Source organism: Felis catus, chromosome C1 (assembly GCF_018350175.1).
Source record: "Felis catus isolate Fca126 chromosome C1, F.catus_Fca126_mat1.0, whole genome shotgun sequence".
Classification (NCBI taxonomy): Eukaryota; Metazoa; Chordata; class Mammalia; order Carnivora; family Felidae; genus Felis; species Felis catus.
In genome coordinates this window covers 97,224,075-97,243,442 of record NC_058375.1, presented here as the reverse complement: position 1 = coordinate 97,243,442, position 19,368 = coordinate 97,224,075, and the positions used below count along the sequence as shown (strand labels likewise).

Sequence of the window (19,368 nt, the reverse complement as noted above, 5' to 3'; positions counted from 1 at the left end):
CAGTAATTTAAGGAAATAAACAAAATATGCCATGATACATGCACAGCAAAGATGTTCACTGTAATATGTCTAATTGTGAAAAAAGGGCACACAGCATGTTGAATAATATGGAAATGGTTTACTTACCCATGTAAGGCATTATACAACTACTCATAACTACATTTTGAATAGTACTTAATGATACAAAGAAACGTTTAAGATTAAGAAAGTTAAATGTGGGATTAAAGTAAAATGTGGGATTAAAACTATATCCACTGTTACCCCAGTTTTGAAAAATAGTATATATTTAATATGTTTATACATACAAAAAAGGACTAGAACAATTGATATACATGGAGGAATTACAATTGACTTTTTATGTTTTTCAGTGACTCCCAAAATTTCATTTTATACACGGAACAATTTCTTTAGAGAACCAGAGGCTAAGAGAACCAACATCTGAAATACCCATATGTGGTAGACACTGAGCTAAGAATTTTACCACTTATATTTTTGGGTTTGAGCCCTGCATCGGGCTCTGTGCTGACAGCTCAGAGCCTAGAGCCTGCTTCGGATTCTGTCTCTCTCTCTCTCTCTCTCTCTCTCTCTGCCCTCGCCAGCCACCCCCCCGCCACGCTCTGTCTCTCAAAAATGAATAAACATTAAAAAAAAAAAAGAATTTTGCCAATTATCTAACCTCCAGAGCCATCAGGAGAGGGAGGCATCTCAGTCCTTGTTTTGCAGATGAGGAACTGAGGCTCCACTATTTAGGCCTGGTTTCTTTTTACCCCGGGGTGCCCTGGATTCAAGCCAAGGACAATGCCTTGTTTCCTGCTGCCCCACAAGCCTCACCTGCTGCAGCTCCCAGTGGGCGCACCGGAGGCTTATAGTGACAAAACAGGGCCGTGTACAGCTTGCCCAAGAGCAAGGCCTTATTTGACTTTATGAACACTTCATGTCTTCTTCCCAAAGTAGAAAACCTTTTTATTCCTGGGCAAGAAACCACCTTTATTGCGAGGCTTCATTCTGAAGTAGTTTTGATTCGTGTGCCCAGCTCTACATGCCTGTACCCAGTCTCAGAGCCTATGGTGTCTGCTGTCCTGCTTATTGGTTTGGCATGTTGTCAGGCTGGGAGCAGAAGGACAGAGCAGAGCTGCACACCCCCAGCCCTTCCACCAGCTGGCTCCTTGGTCTCTGCCCTGGATACTAAAACAAACAGGCTGTGTGCTCTGGCTCCCTACTCAACCCAAGGGGGCGGGGGGCGGGGAGAGCAGCAAATATCCCAGCTATGTGAACAATCAGGAATATCTGGCAGCACATTTGATCTTTTGTAACTTTATTTTGGCTAAATAGTCAGGGCCTCTGGGAGGCCATCATACCCTACGTGCAGCATCATACCCTACGTGCTGGGTTCCAGGTATGGCCTTGGCGAAGGGTGCCCACTACGCCAGCTGGCTCTGTTCCAGAGAAGTCTCTAGTGACACTAACTGCAGACTGTCATAGAGGCAGGGGCGAGTTTTTCTCTACCATTCCAGGGTTCTTCACTGCTTCCTGTTCCCTCCCGGAGGCAAAGACAGGAAGTCACTTGGACAGGGTCACAGCAAGTTAGTGACATTCGAGATTGTATCATGCTGCCTGGATCACCACTTTACCCTCCAACAGTTCCTGACTTAAAAAATGGAATTTTTATCTGGGACTTTTATCTGGGGAGAAGGGTAAGAAGACTTGGGAATGGCACATGGCGCACAAAATAATAATGGGAGTGACCCGGTCCTTTCTGATTCAGACTGCATCTCTTACTGCACCCATGTCAGAGGACTGCATGTTCAAAAAAGCTGCAGATATACTGAGTTCAACAGATTGTTACTATAAGACTTCTCAGAACCTTTAGTATGCTCATGTATGCTGTGCAGAGGGTATATTGAAAAGCGTTGTTTTATTTTCAGAGACAGAGAATGTGAACAGGGGAGGCCCAGAGAGAAGGGAGAGAGAGATTTCCAAGCAGGCTCCATGCCATTAGCACAGAGCCCCGTGTGGGGCTGGAAGCCCACGAAACTGTGAGACTATGACCTGAGCTGAAATAGAGTTAGATGCTCGATCGACTTAGCCACCTAGGCACCCCTGAAAAGTGTTTCTTAAACGTAGCCAACCATGAAACTAATGGCTCCATGGGCACCAGGATTCCAATAAACACACTTTGAGAGCTACTGCTCCGGGGTGAGCCCACGGGGATCCTGTGAAGATGGAAAAGTAAGGCCTAGGGGTGCCTGGGTGGCTCAGTTGGTTAAGCGTCTGACTTCCGCTCAGGTCACGATCTCATGATCTGTGAGTTCGAGCCCCGCGTCGGGCTCTGTGCTGACAGCTCGGAGCCTGGAGCCTGTTTCGGATTCTGTCTCCCCGGCTCTCTCTGTCCCTCCCCCGCTCGTGCTCCATCTATCTCTCAAAAATGAATAAATGTAAAAAAAATATATTTTTAGAAAAGTAAGCCCCAAAACAAAGTCTCTCCAGCAGCCATGGGTCACTATCTTTACAACCACGGTGTTGGATCAAACGAAGGTGTCATTCTCCTCCCTGTACCTCAGCAAGTGTTTATGGTATTTTTCCACTTGCTGGTCAAAGCCCCTGGAAGAGAACTGGGCCTGGAAAAAGTTCACTGGAGTCAGAAGGTATTTCAGTGCCAGGCCCCTGAACTCAGGAGCCAGGAGAGGGGCTGCCTCGCTGCTGTGAGTCAGGGGACAATCCTGGCCCGTCCAAGTGCTCTGGTTCCCTGTGGCTGCTAAGCCATCACGGTTTCCCCTGGGGACCGAGTGGGGCCACACACCAATTTCCTCCCCAGTTTCTAGAGACATAAATTCCTCATCTGTAGACCGTAAGTGCACTGACACATTCAAGGGGGCAGTCAGTACAGTCACCATCTTCTGGGACTCTGAGAAAGGGACTGCCCCATCCCACTCTTTGCTGCAGAGGTCCGGAAGCAACGGTTTTTTGATCTGCAAAGGACGGTGGGAAGCCTGCTTCTCGAGGTGCCCAGAAAAGTTGTCATTCTTGGCCTCCTGCGAGTCCATGTCACCTTGAGATTGATCAGCAGTTTCCGGAAAGGAGTCAAACACGACACCCTGGGTTCTCGGCCTCTTTAGTCTCCTTTCTAACAACAGGCAGAGCAAGCTTGGTTTTCTTGAGGAGGAATTCATATACTGCTGCACAGAGTGCGGGACCAGGGGCACAGAGAGCCTGGGGCTCAGGCTGTCCTGAAAGTAGTCCCTGCAGGGCTGCCGACGGACAATGGGCACCACCTGGCAAGGCTTCAGTGCTGCCACAAAGGCCCGGAGCTCCGAGTAGGAGGAGTGGTCCGAGTAAGGGATGATGTGGATGTCGGGGTGGGAGCTGTGGGTTTTCCGGCTTGTGGGAAGGATGGCAATGGTAGGGTGGGTCTGGTTCCAATGTAGCATGGCAGAACGGCAGACCTCCATGTGGTCCACGGCATGGATGCGGCCGGCCTTCTCCTCCACCGTGAACACGTCTGCCAGGCCCAGAAGCTGCACCAACTCCAGGCGCCGAGGGCTCAATACCACCCAGGTCTGAAACTCCAGGGCCAGCTGCTCCAGCAGCGACTCTTTTCCCAGGCTATAGAGTCCTGAACGATGTCAAAGGGAATGGGAAAAGCAAGGGATGAAAGAGAAAGAAGATACTGGAGAATCCTAATAAATCAACCAAATGTTTAACAAAAACACACAAAACTAACAGGGCAATCAGGGAGTGTTATCAGGGAGGAGGTGGCATTTGAGCGGAGATACATAGAGGATGGGGGAGGGCTTCACACAGGATCCACTCATTCAGTTCAACAAAGGACAGCATCTACCTGGTGTTAGGCACTATGAAAACAAGCACAAGCCTCAGTCCTCAAGGAGTGTAATCTACATGGGGACCCAGACACAGTGTGGTCAAGAGCAATGTTAGAAGCATGCACACACTATTATGAGAGCATAGGAAACTATCTACCAGTTGATTACAGGGAAGGTTTCCTGAAAATGGCCACCGAGCGGTCCTAAAGGACAGGTGTAAGTTTACCTGGCAGGGGAAGGGGGTGGTTCGGTGTCACTAAAGTGCAGACAAGGAACTGGTAGGAAATGACACAGGAGAGGTAAGCAAGGCTTGTATGATAGAGAGCCTGTATATATTGCTAAGGAGCTTGAACTTAATTCTGTAAGTGAAAGAGAGCTATTAAAGAGTTCGCACCAGGAAAATGGCTCATTTTAATCACAGGAATATTACGATCTGAAGAGGGCTTTAGGGAAAAAAAATGACAGCAGTGTTACTGGATCGCCTGCATGAGGAGATGCTGAAAGCGTAAGTACCAGTTAGAAGGCCCCAAAATGTTTTATGCTGTTGTGGAATCGCTAGAACAAACACACAGTTGGTTTCTCGATGTGTCTGATTTGAAGCTCGGCAATCACTTGAATATCTACATTCTGATAAATTTCACTTGCTCGGATAACAAAAGTTTATTGATTGCCTCCTCAGGCATTAATCTAAGCATCTGAGATATATCCATAAGGAAAGCAAAGAGCCCTGCCATTGTGGAATTCTAGCAGGGGGAGACAAAAAGCAAATACAATAGCATGTAAATTGTGGAATACATTATAAGGTGATGAGTGCAATATTGGCCCTCTCCTATTTAAAAACCTTCAACAGCTTTTTGTCCAAATGTAACCATTTGGATGAAGTTACATTTGGGATTATATTTAGGATCAAGTTGAAGCTTACAAGCAAGCACTTCAGCCCCTCCTGCCTTTCCAGCCTCCTCACCCATGACGTGTCCACCATACCGGCTGCTGCCTCTCTGTTCCACAAACAAGACTTCTTCCTACCTCCATCCATGCTCTCAAGGAGTGTGAGTGTGTGTGTGTGTGTGTGTGTGTGTGTGTGTGTGTGTGTGTGTCAAGAGAAGTAGAGAACAAACAATAAGTAATAGCTTGGATTGAAGCATGGATAAGAGTAAGGTGATGAGTGCTATGAAAAAATAAAACAGTTGGTTACAGAAGATCAGGAGTTGGGCATGCGAGAGTATGAGAGTAGAGATGGTTGGAAGACTGCAATTTAAATAAGGTGGTCAGGGTAGGTTTCACGGAGAAGGGGACATCTACGAAGACCTAAAAGACACGTGAAACCCTCCCAAAACCCAAGATTCGCTAGCTTTCGGTGAGAGAAAAAGGAAAGGAAACCACTCACCAATCTTTATGTTATGCTGTGGATGCTTTCGAATGAGCTCGATAATCTGGCGGGCAGCTTCTTGTCGGGAGGGAAGAACCCGGGCTGGGTTGCAATTGGTGTTATCTAGGTATAAGGTATGGATCTGTTTCCCTAGTTTCAGGGCTGGCTCCTTTAGCATGGATGGTGTATACCGAAAGTCACCTGGAAGAATATATGGGGGGCAGAGAGTCAGAGACAAAAGTATAGAAGACGAGCCCCTCCCACTTAAAAAAAATGTTTATTTATTTATTTTGAAAGAAAGAGAGGGAGAGAGAGCAGCAGAGGAGGGGCAGAAAGAGAGGAAGACAGAGAAGCCCAAGCAGGCTCCACACTGTCAGCACCAAGCCCAACACAGGGTTCAAACCCACGGACCGTGAGATCATGACCTGAGCCAAAACCAAGAGTCGGACACTTAACCAAATGAGCCACCCAAGTGCCCCAAGCCTCTCTCTTTCAACAGCTGATGGACATTTGCTTACCAGCCTGTGGAAAAACTGTCAGGGAGTCTGGCACTAATACAGTAAAGCTTCTTTTTAGAAATGTCTCCATTCTGCTTCTGTTTTTATTATTCTTTACAAGGTCTGGACCCATAAAGCATGGGAAATCAGTTGAGAAAGGTCACTGTGCTCACATGGGATGAAGCTAGGAGGCCTCCAGACTTCTGAGTTAAGGCTGCTCAAGAAAAGTAGTATCTAGTCTGGGACGGTGGGAGAGACCCCTTGGGAGGCCCACCTGTGTAGAGGATGGTTCCAAAGTATCCTTCAAAGAGAAACATGACAGAGCCAGGGCAGTGATTGGCATCCAGGAGGGTTACAGTCATGGTCTCTCGCCCAATTTCATCTAGAGGCAGGACATGGCTCTCACCAACCTCCAGGGCTCGGATCCACTTCTTGGATACCTAGGGGGAAAGTTGGTCATTCTACTGAACACAAACTCTCCTCGATACTGTCTTGGGTTAGGAATCACCCCTTTACCCAAGTGAGGGAAAGCTGACCACATCCTAAACCACCCTGTAGCAGAAGCTGTAATAGAGATTCTCCCAAATCCCCCACTCTTCCCTCCCGCCCTTTCTACAGTTTAAATGAAAGAGTCCAGAAAACACTCTAGGCAGCGTCTCTCAAACTATCTGATCATAATAATCTCTTGGGGGCACCTGTTAAAATTCTAACCAGATTTCCAGGACCTGCACCAGCTATATCTACTGGATCAGACGCGGGGGGGAGATAATGGGGGAGGGGGTACTGGAGAATGTGTATAGTCACCCAGCATATTAGGTGGATTCTTCTGAGACAAGTTTAGGAAACACTGGCCTAGCTGATATGAAAATACAGGTACAGTTTCCTTGGCTGGACCAAAAGATCTCCCCAACTTATAGCTGAAACATCGCAGGTCAGCCAGTCAAGAAACCACACTCCCATTCTGGGCTTAAGGACGTATTTCTGGGTTCAAACAACTCCCGCACTGGTAAAAATCGGTCCTCCTGGTCCCTAACCTACGAGTCTGAGGCTGTGACAGATAGGAAATCCCCACCCAGATGCTCGGCCCACCTCTCAGAGGACTCCAGCACCCCCCCACCCCCGTACCTGTAAGTGACGATGCACGAGGTAAGCAGTGATTGGGGAGCAGTAGAGGGGCCGGGCCCAGGTGCTAGACAAACCCACGGTGTGGTCCGAGTGCATGTGGGACAAAAAGAAGAGCCGTGCGGAACCAGCCCGGCGCAGGCTCCAAAAGTCCACCGCGATGGGCGTATGGGGGATCAGGGTCCCGTTCATGGTGGCGGGGCTGGAGGGTCACCAGCGAGATCTTCATGGGCACGGAGCTGCCGCGTGAGGCTCCTGCAACCACGCCCTGAAGAAAGTCACGCTGGGGCAAGAACGCGGACAGAACCCCTAACGGGAAGCCAGCCCAGTAGAGGAATAAGTCCCTAGCGTGGGGAGAAAAAGAAAGTGGCCGTGCTCTTGCGAGTCCTGGGTGGAATCGCAAACCGCCAAAGACTCTCGGCCGAGCGCCACTCCTACCCGCGCGCGGGAGCCGGGGCCAAGGCCGGGCGCTCAAAGCGCGCGCTGCTGGGCGGAGACAGGCCGAAGCAGCCGATTTCCGACGGCCCGCAGCGCCTCCACCAGAGGGAGCCGCGCGGCTGCGCCTGGAGGTGAGAGGTGGGGGGAAGGGCGCCCTAAGGTCGGCGTCCGGGCGACGCTAGGCGCTGGCCGCGAGAAGGTGAGTGGCAGCTGCTGTGCGCGGTCGGCCTCAAGGAGGCGGGACTTCCGCAGAAAGCTTGACTGGGCCTATCCTTGGCGGCAACCGCGCGGAGGCGCAAGAAGGGCTGGCACTGGAGAGGGAGGGGTCTGCAGACTGTCGGCGGCCCGGCTGGAAATGGGGCGGAGGGCCTCGAGGTAGCGGGAGAGGTGTCGGGGCGCCGCGATCCGGCCTGCAGGTCCCGGGCAGGAACCACAGAGCCTTGTTCGGGGCTCGCCGGGGCGCGGAGAGGCTTGGTGAGAGTGTGCTGCGGCCTGGGCTCCGGCCCCGGGGAAGCCGAGGCTGGGGCGAGATCACGCCTTTCGCGTCGCCGCTGACTGACCTTTGCTTTACCCAGGTTCCCACGTCAGGGCTGGGAGGAGCCGGCGAGTTACCTAGGGGTGTGCGGGGACTGCCCCGCGACTGTGGACGATGCCGTACCTTGGCTCCGAGGACGTGGTGAAGGAGCTGAAGAAAGCTCTGTGTAACCCTCACATTCAGGCGGATAGGCTGCGCTACCGGAATGTCATCCAGCGAGTGATTAGGTATCCCCTACCGCCCGAACTCCCCGTGGCAGCCCCCATCCCGGCCCTCCACCCCCGGCCGCTCCCAAAGAGTGAATGAACTCAGGGCAGGCTAGGATTTGGGCTTCCTGCTTCTCTGCATGGCCGTCGCAGCCTCCCTTTGTGGGACTTCCTTGACTTCGTTTACTCAGAGGGGTGGTTACGCCCATGTCTTGAACTTACACTGCTGCCTCCCCCCCCCTCCCCCAGATCTATAGAATCTAGTACAGAAACCCCTTGGTATCTTCAGACCCACATATCCTGCTGCTTGGCATTCCCACTTGGACATTTCTTCAAAGACCTGCAAAATAGCACCTTACATCCTTCCCCTCTCCCCAAACCTGCTCTTCCACTTATGTTTGGGTTGATGAATGTCACCATCCAGCTGACCAAGGGAGGGACTCAGTCTTGATGACGCCCGATTTTCACTTCTCAAGTCAGATGGTATGGATACACAGTTCTAAATATCCATCCTCTTTTATTTTTATTTTTAAAAAAAAATTTTTAGTGTTTATTTTTGGGAGAGGGAGAAACAGAGCGTGAGCGGGGGAGGGGCAGAGAGAGGGGGAAACACAGAATCCAAAGCAGGCTCCTGGCTCTGAGCCCCACGAGGAGCTGGAGCTGGAACTCAAACCGTGAGATCATGACCTGAGATGAAGTCGAAGCTGAATCGACTGAGCCCCCCAAGCTTCCCATCCATCCTCTTTTTAACAAATCTTTGTGTATTTATTTTTTATTGGTCCTGTTCTTCTGGTTTTATTACCAAAGCAATTGCAGTAGCTTGCTAATAGGTTACCTTGCCTCATTTCAAGTAGAATTTTTCTAACATGAATTTGAATGTATATAACTCTTGGCCTGCAATTGTGGTTCATAAACTTAGTATGCACAACAGTCCCTTGCAGTGCTTTAAAAAAAAAAAGAAAGAAAGAAAAAGAAAAATCAAAGTTTTCATCCAGTCCGGTAATGCTGCTTTCAGTAGGGTGGGATGGAACCCAGGAATATGCGTTTTAAACAGACACCCCATCTGACTCCTGTAGGAAACCATAGTTTGAGAAACTGATCTACAGAATAAAGTCCAAATTTCTTATAGTACCCAAAGAACACCCTAACACAACTACTTGCAGACTCTCAAAAGAATGTAGCATTCTTGCTGATGCCTATGTGCCTTATAGCATCTATCATTACCTGTCTACTACACCTGCCTGACAAATTCCAGCTCATTCAACTAAAGTGTTACTTCTGTGGAAACATTTTATGGTTTCTTGGCAGTATTAGACCTCTGATCCCCCACTGCACCTTGTCTGTTACTTCTATTTTTTGTTTTTTTTTATTTTTTTATTTTTATTTTTTACATTTATTTTTGAGACAGAGAGAGACAAAGCATGAATGGGGGAGGGTCAGAGAGAGGGAGACACAGAATCCGAAGCAGGCTTCAGGCTCTGAGCTGTCAGCACAGAGCCCAATGCGGGGCTCGAACCCACGGACCGTGAGATCATGACCTGAGCCGAAGTCGGCCACTCAACCGACTGAGCCACCCAGGCGCCCCTGTTACTTCTGTTTTAATACTTACCGATCATATTGTAATTAGTGGTGTTTTTGTCTTGCTCCTTAATACGGTTTGAGTTGCTAGAGATCTGAGACCATGCTTTTTTCGAAATTATGACCCCAGAGCATATCCCTGGAATGTAGAAGCTGAATTTCACTGGAATGTTCCAGGGATTCATTAACTATTTCTTGAATGAATAGAAGAAAATTTATTGTAGACCTATCGTGTGAAGTATTGTGCAATGTGATAGACAAGGTAGACCTGGTTGCTTTCCTCATAATCTAGTTGGATAACCGGGATGTGTATAGGTAAAACACCTGTTGTTATAGGCTGGGGATCATGTATTTTACTTCTTCCTGCTATGTGTGTTGGTTTTAGGCACATGACTCAGGGCTTGGACATGTCTGGCGTTTTCATGGAAATGGTGAAGGCCAGTGCCACCGTAGATATTGTTCAGAAGAAGTTGGTTTATCTGTACATGTGTACCTATGCCCCCCTGAAACCAGATCTGGCTCTCTTGGCCATTAATACGCTGTGCAAAGACTGTTCGGATCCCAATCCAATGGTGCGGGGGCTGGCATTACGGAGCATGTGTAGTCTCAGGTGAGTACCCTCTTCCAGGACTGTTTATCAGTGGTTGATGTATTCGGGAGATCATGGGGCAGGTTTTTAATGATGATAATTTATCTGAGCTTCTTAATCATGGGGAACATGCGGTTGTAACCTGAACTCAGGTTTTCAGCCATTGCTTAGGCTTGAAAAACTATGTCCTATGGTTTCCTTAAAGGGAGTTTTCCATCCTCACTTTTGCTGAGATAGTTCGTGCTTTTGGTTAAAGATTTCTAAACAGTTATGTACACATATAGTTTTGTTGCCCATGCAGTGTTAGTCCAAATGAAAAGTCAAGTATGACTTTTTAAGTTTGGCCAGTGGCTTTCTCTAATTTTTTATGACATGATAGATGTACATTCAAACATCTACCAAACCTTCTGTGTTAAGGGCATAGGGCCTGAATTATGTCAAAACTAGTGTTTTAGGATCTGGCTGACTCCAGGATGTGTTGCTTAGGATGCCTGGTGTGCAGGAATACATCCAACAGCCTATTCTCAATGGTCTGCGAGATAAGGCTTCATATGTCAGGAGGGTGGCAGTCCTTGGTTGTGCCAAGATGCATAATCTTCACGGAGACTCGGAAGTGGGTAAGTTTCAGTGTAATCCATCATGATTTATATTTTTTTGTGTCTCCGTTATATGTTTGACTTTGGAAAAGGTCACGTGGCTTTGGTAGGAAATAGTAATGTGGCTGTGTACTTGTTTCTCTTTTTTTCTTTAAGGTTTATTTATTTATTGTGAGAGAGTGAGAGAGGGAGAATGAGTGGGGGAGGGGCAGAGAACGAGGGAGAAAGAATGCTAAGCAGGCTCTGCACCAACTCAGGGCTCAATCCCATAAACCATGGGATCACGGCCTAAGCCGAGATCAAGAGTCAGTCAGATGCCTAACCGACTGAGCCACGCAGGCACCCCTGTATGTGTCTCTAAGTAGAAAGGCTGGCTTGGTATTTTCTGAGATTGGAGAAGTCTTTTCTTTGGAGCCCAGGTGAGATCCTTTGCATTAGCTACTTAGAACATTCTGGGGATGGCTTTTTTTTGTGCTTTGCATTTTATTATTGCCTTTGTTATTTTTGTAGCGGAGAAGTTCAGCTTTATCTGCCTGGAGCTATTGTCCTGGTTCTATTCCTGTGACTCTGAAACTGTTCTTTATCTGAGATCTTTATGCTCTTTTATAGACGGTGCTCTGGTAAATGAATTATACAGTTTGCTGCGTGACCAGGATCCAATTGTGGTTGTGAACTGCCTGAGGTCTCTAGAGGAAATTCTGAGACAGGAAGGAGGTGTTGTCATCAACAAGCCCATCGCCCACCATCTCTTAAATCGGTTTGGATGCCTCAGTCCTCTTTTTGTTATGATGAGATGTGCATCCTAGTGGGGTCTTGATATGTTGGATTAAGGGGACGTCTTGAACAACTTCTATAGAGTAGTAAAATTAACAGTAGCTATTAGTTTCCTCGTATTTTATTGAGAGAATATTCTTTAATTTGTCTTAGTTTCTTTTGGTCATATAGAGAGATGGCAGAAATATCCTGTGGAAATAGGTTCTGTCCTCCTCTACGATCATTATGTCCCCCAAACTAAGCCATTTGTGTTGTCTTAAAGAATCTGGATCTAGGTATAGTAATCACGGTCTTTGGCCTTAGATGAGTGAGAATGTGTACTGTGAACTGCTCTTAGAATTTAAAGCCTGTTTTGTGTCCACTTTAAATAGTACCTAAAAAGAATAATTCTGTTGTGGCATAATCTGTTTTCAAGAATTTTCTCCTTGTTTTGGTGAACAGGTGACAGTTGCACGGAGATGGTCCTCATTTGGTTGCTAAAATAATGCTTTCCTTTTTTGGACAGAATGCCAAAACTGGACCAATGGGGCCAGGCTGAAGTATTGAACTTTCTGCTACGCTACGAACCCCGCAGTGAGGAGGAGCTGTTTGACATTCTCAATCTGTTGGATAGCTTTCTCAAGAGCAGTAGCCCAGGTGTGGTGATGGGAGCCACGAAACTCTTTCTGATCTTGGCAAAAAAATTCCCCCACGTACAAACCGACGTGCTTGTGCAAGTCAAGGGACCTTTGCTGGCCGCCTGTTCTTCAGAGAGCCGCGAGCTCTGCTTTGCTGCCCTCTGTCACGTGCGTCAGATCTTGCATAGTCTGCCGGGTCACTTTAGCAGCCACTACAAAAAATTTTTTTGCTCTTACTCGGAGCCGCACTACATCAAGCTGCAGAAGGTGGAGGTGCTGTGTGAGCTGGTGAACGATGAGAACGTGCAGCAGGTGCTAGAGGAGCTCCGGGGCTACTGTACCGATGTGTCAGCCGACTTTGCCCAGGCTGCCATCTTTGCCATAGGTAGGTGTCTGCCGCTTTTCCTTTTTGAGCGCTCAGGCCAGCCCGAAAGCTGTGGAACCATAGGGAATAAACAGGAACGAATCTTGCGGCAGAGACAAAGTACCATGCACCAAAGAACTGGGAGTCAGTGACCACAGAAGGAGTGGGGGGGAAGGTGTTTTCGTCAACACTGGTGTTGCCGTATCTGCCAGGATAGAGGCTACAGGTAACTCAGACTATAGTACCTAAAATTTACATTGCTGTCCAGAATGCTTTCCCATATATCATCTTAGCACGGTCTTGGGAGGCAGTCAGGAAAAGTGGACAAGGGTTAGCGCTTCATTTTAGAAATGAAGAAACTCAGGCACAAGAAGGTTATTGCCAGAAGGTCACGTAGTTCCTGAAGTGCGACTGGAACCCAGCTCTCCAGACTCAACGTCCTGTGTCAATTGACAGTTGTCTATTGAGCTTCTACTATGGGCTGTGTATCGTGCTCAGTGCAGAGCAGCGCAGAATGAATCCTAAATATCACAGGCTTTTTCATACTACTCTGCGTGGAATTCAAAAAGCCAGAATGACTCACAAAATGAAAGCAGCTGGGGAGCTACGTTTTGTTGGAGGGCTTCAAGCGGAAGAGGAGAAGGAACCATCCTATGAGAATAAAGATTGGTTATTTTTAGGGGCAAGAGGAGGGAACAAAGAGGAGAGCGTAGAACTCCTGCAGTCAGGAGACTACTGTCGAGGGTTCCCAGCAGGGACACTCCTGTGCAGCTGTGCTGTACCAAGCCGTGGCCTCGTGTCTGGCTGCCACGTGAATACCTCTGTTACTGAAAGTTTTCAACGTTGTTCGATGGAAAAATCATTTTTACCAAACTTGGGAAGATCAAGCAAGGTGTGATTGATTTTTTTTTTTTTTTTTAAGGTATCTTTGGTCCTCTTATGTTTGGCTGGTGGGAAATTATTTTAGAACGAGGTGCTGGTATGTGACTTACCACTTTTCTGTGCTTTCTGTTCCTCTGTAGGTGGTATTGCCAGGACCTATACAGATCAGTGTGTGCAGATTCTAACAGAGTTGCTGGGGCTTCGACAAGAGCACATCACCACAGGTAATGGCTGGCTACCCTTTGAGCATTTTTTTGTTTTGCTTTTTTTTGTCAATTGCTTGCCCTGTAGTAGTTGCCCCCCAAAAATGCTTGTTGTTCAGTAACATAGAGGTTTAAACTTTTCTTTGCGTTATCGTCTGTTGCCATCAGAGAAGCATAGGGTCCGTAGATCTAACAGGTAGGGGGTTTTCAGGTTGCCATGACTCTACAAGGCAGTTCTGTACATAATGAAGGGTTCTAGGATGCTGTGCTTGTTAATTCCCCAGCTTTACCCTCTTACTGCTTTATGGCAGCAGTGGCTTCCAGGGCTGGGACTGGGGTGAGGCAAGCAAGGTACCCAGGATGCAAACATTTAAAGAGGCACTCGCTCTCAGGTTCGTGCAAGTGCTAACCCTGCATGTTTTCTTAAATTTTACACCCCCAGCACCTTGTTTGCCTCACCCTAGTTCCAACACTGGTGGCTCCATTTACACCGTCTTCAAAATATCGTTGAACATGACCCCATGTTTGCTTTACATTTTACCAAGCGCTTTTGCACATGTTAGCTCATTTAGCCTCCTAGCGATCCAAAAGGAGCAGCATTCATGTAAGAAATTATTGCCCGTGTCAGACATTTCTCAGATAATTGTTGACCACCCCTCCAACACCCATTTTACCGAACTTCATCTAGCAAACTAGTCTGAATATGTGACTTCTCTTAAGATTCCTTCCTGCGTGGAGCCTCTAATCCTGTGCTCTTGTATCCTGAGCTGTGTTGTAGTGGTGGTGCAAACTTTCCGAGACCTGGTTTGGTTGTGTCCTCAGTGTACGGAAGCTGTGTGTCAGGCCCTGCCCGGCTGTGAGGAGAACATTCAAGATAGCGAGGTAGATGGTAATTCTCCTTTACTAACAGGCAGAAGGGGAATGCTTGGGACCCTGCTCTGTGAAATGGAATCTAATTCTTCTTTCTACCCAGTCTGAATGTGGCTATCCTTAGAATTGACTGCCACCTCAGATTCTCTTTTGGGTATAGATAGGGTAGAAGAGATAAAACCAGGAGATTGATCTATGGTTTTTATTACAGATGCTTTAATATCATCGTTCTCTTGAACAGTTTTGAGTCAGAGGCTTAGACAATGGAGTTTTCAGCTGGAATGAGAATCAGAATCATTTGTGGAATTAACAGATATTTGGGCTTCACCACAGGCCTACCTACTTTGATTTGCACTCTAGGTCAATTACCACTTTCATGAAGTGGGTTAGAGGAGTGTTTCAGTTGCTTCCACTGATACATTAAACCCTAGACTGGGGCGGAGGCCCCCTAACTGAAAAAGCCTTATTACCTAACCAACACGGGCTATGAGAGTCTTGAGTCTCCCTTCGTGTGGTAGCATTTTGTTCGTATTTGTTGTAAAGAGTGGTGTTGGGTGGAGGATCGATGCAGTGCGAGTTGAAGTAAATGTAGGATTATGCTTTTTCCGCTGCCATTGGGCGGGGGTGGGAAGTCGAACCTGCCACCGTGTTTCAGACAGCCGAATGTTGAGCACCTGCTCTTACCCCTTCATTCCCTAGGGGAAACAGGCCCTTATTTGGCTCCTTGGTGTCCATGGGGAGAGAATTCCCAATGCTCCCTACGTGTTGGAAGACTTCGTGGAGAATGTGAAGTCAGAGACGTTTCCAGCTGTGACGATGGAGCTGCTCACTGCGCTGCTGCGCCTTTTCCTCTCCCGGCCCGCCGAGTGCCAGGACACGCTGGGGCGCCTGTTACATTACTGCATAGGTAGGCTCTTCCGAGGGAGTCGCGCTTGCCGTGTCAGATGGTAAATACCCTCGCAGCTTACACTGTTGGGTGAGTCATGTCTGGTGCCCAAGAAGACAATGTTAATGATTTTCTGGGGCTTCCTCCCTCCTTCCTTTTGTTTTCCCTGTTGTGGTTGGCACAGGGTAGAAAGAGTGTTTTGGTTTTTGTTTGTAACTAACTCAGTCTCTTGTCTTACCTCAGAGGAAGAAAAGAATATGGCAGTACGAGACCGAGGTCTCTTCTATTACCGCCTTCTCTTAGCCGGCATTGATGAAGTGAAGCGGATCCTCTGTAGCCCTAAATCTGACCCTTCTCTTGGACTTTTGGAGGATCAGGCAGAAAGACCTGTGAATAGCTGGGCCTCGGACTTCAACACGCTGGTGCCAGTCTATGGCAAAGCCCGCTGGGCAACCATCTCTAAATACCAGGGGGCAGAGCATCGGGGCCCAGAGCTTCCTGACACTGCGTCCTTTGCCACCTCAGGTAAAAATAGTCCTTACTTTAGATCTTATCATGAAAACTCTTTATCTTTTGTAATGACTGGTAGAAAGTAGGGTATCCTAGCTATATCTCAGACTGTGGCCTGAATTGAAGTCTTTGTGAGCAATAAAGAAGTTCCTAGTTGGTGATTTTAACGATGTATCCAAAGATAAAAGTCACATTGTGTATTTTTGGAAATCTAGATAGAAAACATAGTTCCTATAGATTAAGAAGATCTCTTACAGAAGCTTTCTGACTCTTTTAGGTCCCCTGATTCCTGAAGAGAACAAGGAGAGGGTACAAGAACTCCCTGATTCTGGAGCCCTCGTGCTAGTCCCCAATTGCCAGCTTACTGCTGAGTATTTTGAGAAAACTTGGTTTAGCCTGAAAGTTGCTCATCAGCAGGTGTTCCCTTGGCGGGGAGCAGTCCATCCTGACACTCTCCAGATGGCCCTACAAGTAGTGAACATCCAGACCATCGCAATGAGCAGGGCTGGGGCTCACCCGTGGAAAGCCTATCTCAGTGCTCAGGATGACACTGGGTGTCTGTTCCTAACAGAACTGCTGTTGGAGTCCGAGAACTCGGAAATGCAGATCTCTGTGAAACAAAATGAGCCGAGGACCGAGACACTGAATAGTTTTATTTCTGTATTAGAAACTGTGTTTGGAACAATTGGAGACATAAAATCATAACAGATTCTTGCTGCCTGTCCTAAGTGAGATGAACAGCTATCAGAGTTCCTAGTTTTTCTTATTAGAGTTGCCTGTAAGTCCAGATGATATCCAATGCAATGGAGAATGGGTAATCTCAGAATCAAGATTCTTATGGTTTTGTCCAAAGACTGTTGGCTTATTCCTCTCATACCTATTGGTGGATGACCCCATTTTTCCAGGTGACGTTGAAAAGGTTAATGTTGGTAAGGGGATGGGAACAGGCTAAGGATAGGATTTGGATTCTTTTCTAATCCATTTTAGGGATTGTCGTACTCATTAAAGATGCCTGAAGTCTATGGAAACTGGTGAAGTCATCCTTCGTGGAGGTCATCTTTTCTTCCCTGTATTACTGCAATAAATTCCTCACTGGCCTCATATTCCTAATCATGCTTTTTAAGGCCAGAGTTCAAAGTCCTTAGTGCAGTATCCAGAGTACCTCTGCCGTGTCACATCTCACTGCTTGCCCAGACGCTGTTCTTGCCAAAGCAAACCACTTGCATTCCTTGAATGCACAAGGCGCTCTCTCACCTCTGTGCTTTGGTACTTGTTTTTATTTCTTAGCTAGAACATTTCCTTACCCTCCTATCTTCTTTCTTTAAGTGAAATCTAGTCTGTCTGTCAGTGTTCCGCTCAGTCATGAGCTCTTTCAGGAAGTGTTCTGTGACCCTCACTGCCTTCATTATGGATCCTGTTCAAGCTGTCAAGGCTTCCAGTGCATGTGTCCCCCTGCTACTGTTGTCATTGTTTTCTGTCACTCTTCCTTGCTTTTAATTTTATTTATACCTACCCACATTTTATACATTAATCGAGGCAACTTATGGCAAGAGCAGATGTAATTAAAATGATTTAAAGTACAAATAACCAGTAAATTATAGACAACCAGAGGATCCACAACAGGGAAAGTAGAAATACCTCTTAAGCCCGGCTTGGTTAGAGATGGGGAGGTACACAAATGTTCAGGCATAAGGGCCTACATACTTGGTAGAGAGGAGTCTCCAATGTAGCTCTGTAAGTGATTTAGCAGTCAGGCTGAAGAGAGGTAGTTATATAGTTGTCATCAGAGAAGAAGAAACCCTCCAATATTAATTTCTAAAAGAAATTTATACATAGTTTCACATGGGTAGCACTGAGTCCCAAAATTGTTATGGGAAGTTAGCAATGGGTTTGTCATGACTTAACGGTGTTCTTCAGTGAAAGAGAATGTAACTTTAACATGGAACTTAGGGCATTTCTTCAAGGACGTTAGATAACATGATCCAAATATCATCTAGCTTAATTCAATGACTTCTTCAACCTAGATACATAAATGGACTGCATACCTTAAAACATTTTTTTTCACCCCTCACTTCTCTCAACTAGGCTCTTAATAAGAAGAGTATATAACAGACAGTGTTGAATTTTCTGGCAAGGGCCTGGGGTTTGTGCATTGTTTCCCCCTGGAAAATTTCCCAGGACAGTGATTTTCTTTCCTTCTATCTCCATAGTTGGCCACATGGTGATTACTCAATAAATGTTTATTGAATGAGTGGCTGTAAGTAATTAGATTCTGATGATATTTTGGGATTGGTGTTTGAAGTGTGTTTTGTTATATTGTATCAATCAAACACAATCATAATGGAAGTCTATCTAGACTGGGATTTCTCAAAATTGACATTTGGGGCCAGATAATTCTTTATTGTGGAGGGTTTTCCCGTGTCCTGTAGGATGATTGTTAGCAGCATCTTTGGTCTATACCCACTAGATGCCAATAGAACCCCCAGTTGTAACAAAAATATCTGCAGACATTGCCAAAGGTGCCTTGGGGGGACAAAATCACCCCCCCCCCCCATTGAGAATGACTGATCTAGATCATGGGTCCCCAGGGATTAGATGTAGAGTGATCAGAACAGCTTCAGAATTGCATTTTCCATAGTTTGACTTGTTTGGTTAAAACATGAATGTTTGGGGCGCCTGGGTGGCTCAGTGAGTTAAGCGTCAGACTCTTGACTTTGGCTCAGGTCATGATCTCACGGTTCATGGGCTCAAGCCCTATGTCAGGCTCTGCCATGCTGACAGTGCAGAGCCTGCTTGGGATTCTCTCCTGTTCTCTCACTCTGCCCCTCCCCAGCTCACGTGCACTCTCTCTCAAAATAAATAAACTTTAAAATAAATAAACAGAGCCCCTGGGTGGCTCAGTCAGTTAGGTGTCTGACTTCAGCTCAGGTCATGATCTCACAGTTTGTGAGTTTGAGCCCTGTGCTGGGCTCTGTGCTGACAGCTCAGAGTCTGGAGCCTGCTTTGGATTCTGTTTCCCCCCTCTCTCTCTGCCCCTCCCCCACTCATACTCTGTCTCCCTCTGTCTCAAAAATACACATTAAAAAAATTTTTTTTAATCAATAAAACACTAAAATTTAAAAAAATACATAAAATGTGAATGTTCTTTGGGTACTGAAAGAAATCGAATCAAAGTGTAAAGTGTTGCCCATTTAAAGTGCAAGGGAACAGGATGTAGAGATTGGATAAATTGACTTTTTAAAAAATTACAGACTATAATTGAAATACTGATCTAAAGAAAAGTAGGTATGGCTCAGCAATTGAGTAAATGTTAACTAAAACGATCCCAGGTATTGGAGCTTTTAAAAAATTAAGTCCTGGGGTGCCTGGGTGGCTCAGTTGGTTAAGTGTCTGACTTGGACTCAGGTCATGATCTCATGGGATCGTGAGTTTGAGCCCTGCGTTGAGCTCTGTGCTTTCAGTGCAGAGCCTGCTTGGAATTCTCTCTCACCCTCTCTCTGCCCCTCTGCTG

The 19,368-nt window shown here is 46.8% G+C and overlaps 2 protein-coding genes across 5 annotated transcripts; one reads left to right on the top strand and one right to left on the bottom strand.

Annotated features, from left to right (window-relative positions):
* Positions 1–98: 98 nt before the first annotated feature.
* On the bottom strand, positions 99–7,252 carry DCLRE1B (DNA cross-link repair 1B). Its single transcript, XM_003990496.6, has 4 exons — positions 6,813–7,252; positions 5,962–6,127; positions 5,209–5,391; positions 99–3,613 (listed from the first exon to the last, which is right to left on the bottom strand). Exons 1-4 carry the CDS (start codon positions 6,999–7,001, stop codon positions 2,526–2,528), a joined length of 1,626 nt encoding a protein of 541 aa, XP_003990545.2. The 5' UTR covers positions 7,002–7,252; the 3' UTR covers positions 99–2,525.
* On the top strand, positions 7,253–18,109 carry AP4B1 (adaptor related protein complex 4 subunit beta 1). 4 transcript variants are annotated; one of them, XM_045033312.1, is made up of 11 exons: positions 7,253–7,378; positions 7,823–8,009; positions 9,952–10,176; positions 10,642–10,772; positions 11,361–11,508; positions 12,031–12,527; positions 13,529–13,612; positions 14,370–14,473; positions 15,161–15,368; positions 15,591–15,872; positions 16,135–18,109. In XM_045033312.1, the coding sequence occupies exons 2-11, from the start codon at positions 7,897–7,899 to the stop codon at positions 16,560–16,562; spliced, it is 2,220 nt and encodes a 739-aa protein (XP_044889247.1). In that variant the 5' UTR covers positions 7,253–7,378; positions 7,823–7,896; the 3' UTR covers positions 16,563–18,109. The 4 variants fall into 4 exon arrangements, with proteins under 4 accessions (XP_044889247.1, XP_011283378.1, XP_019693208.1 ...); XM_011285076.4 differs by lacking the exon at positions 7,253–7,378 and adding an exon at positions 7,424–7,446; XM_003990483.6 differs by lacking the exon at positions 7,253–7,378 and adding an exon at positions 7,487–7,721.
* The last annotated feature ends 1,259 nt before the right edge of the window (positions 18,110–19,368 follow it).

Bases quoted from the DNA above. Each gene is read 5' to 3' on its own strand.
- DCLRE1B (XM_003990496.6), bottom strand. From the start codon at position 7,001: ATGAACGGGACCCTGATCCCCCATACGCCCATCGCGGTGGACTTTTGG. The intron at 6,128-6,812 runs GTACGGGGGTGG...CTTTCCCCCTAG, and splicing joins TCGTGCATCGTCACTTACAG to GTATCCAAGAAGTGGATCCG. The intron at 3,614-5,208 runs GTGAGTGGTTTC...GACATCGTTCAG, and splicing joins ACAGCATAACATAAAGATTG to GACTCTATAGCCTGGGAAAA.
- AP4B1 (XM_045033312.1), top strand. From the start codon at position 7,897: ATGCCGTACCTTGGCTCCGAGGACGTGGTGAAGGAGCTGAAGAAAGCT. The intron at 10,773-11,360 runs GTAAGTTTCAGT...GCTCTTTTATAG, and splicing joins TCACGGAGACTCGGAAGTGG to ACGGTGCTCTGGTAAATGAA. The intron at 11,509-12,030 runs GTTTGGATGCCT...TTTTTTGGACAG, and splicing joins GCCCACCATCTCTTAAATCG to AATGCCAAAACTGGACCAAT.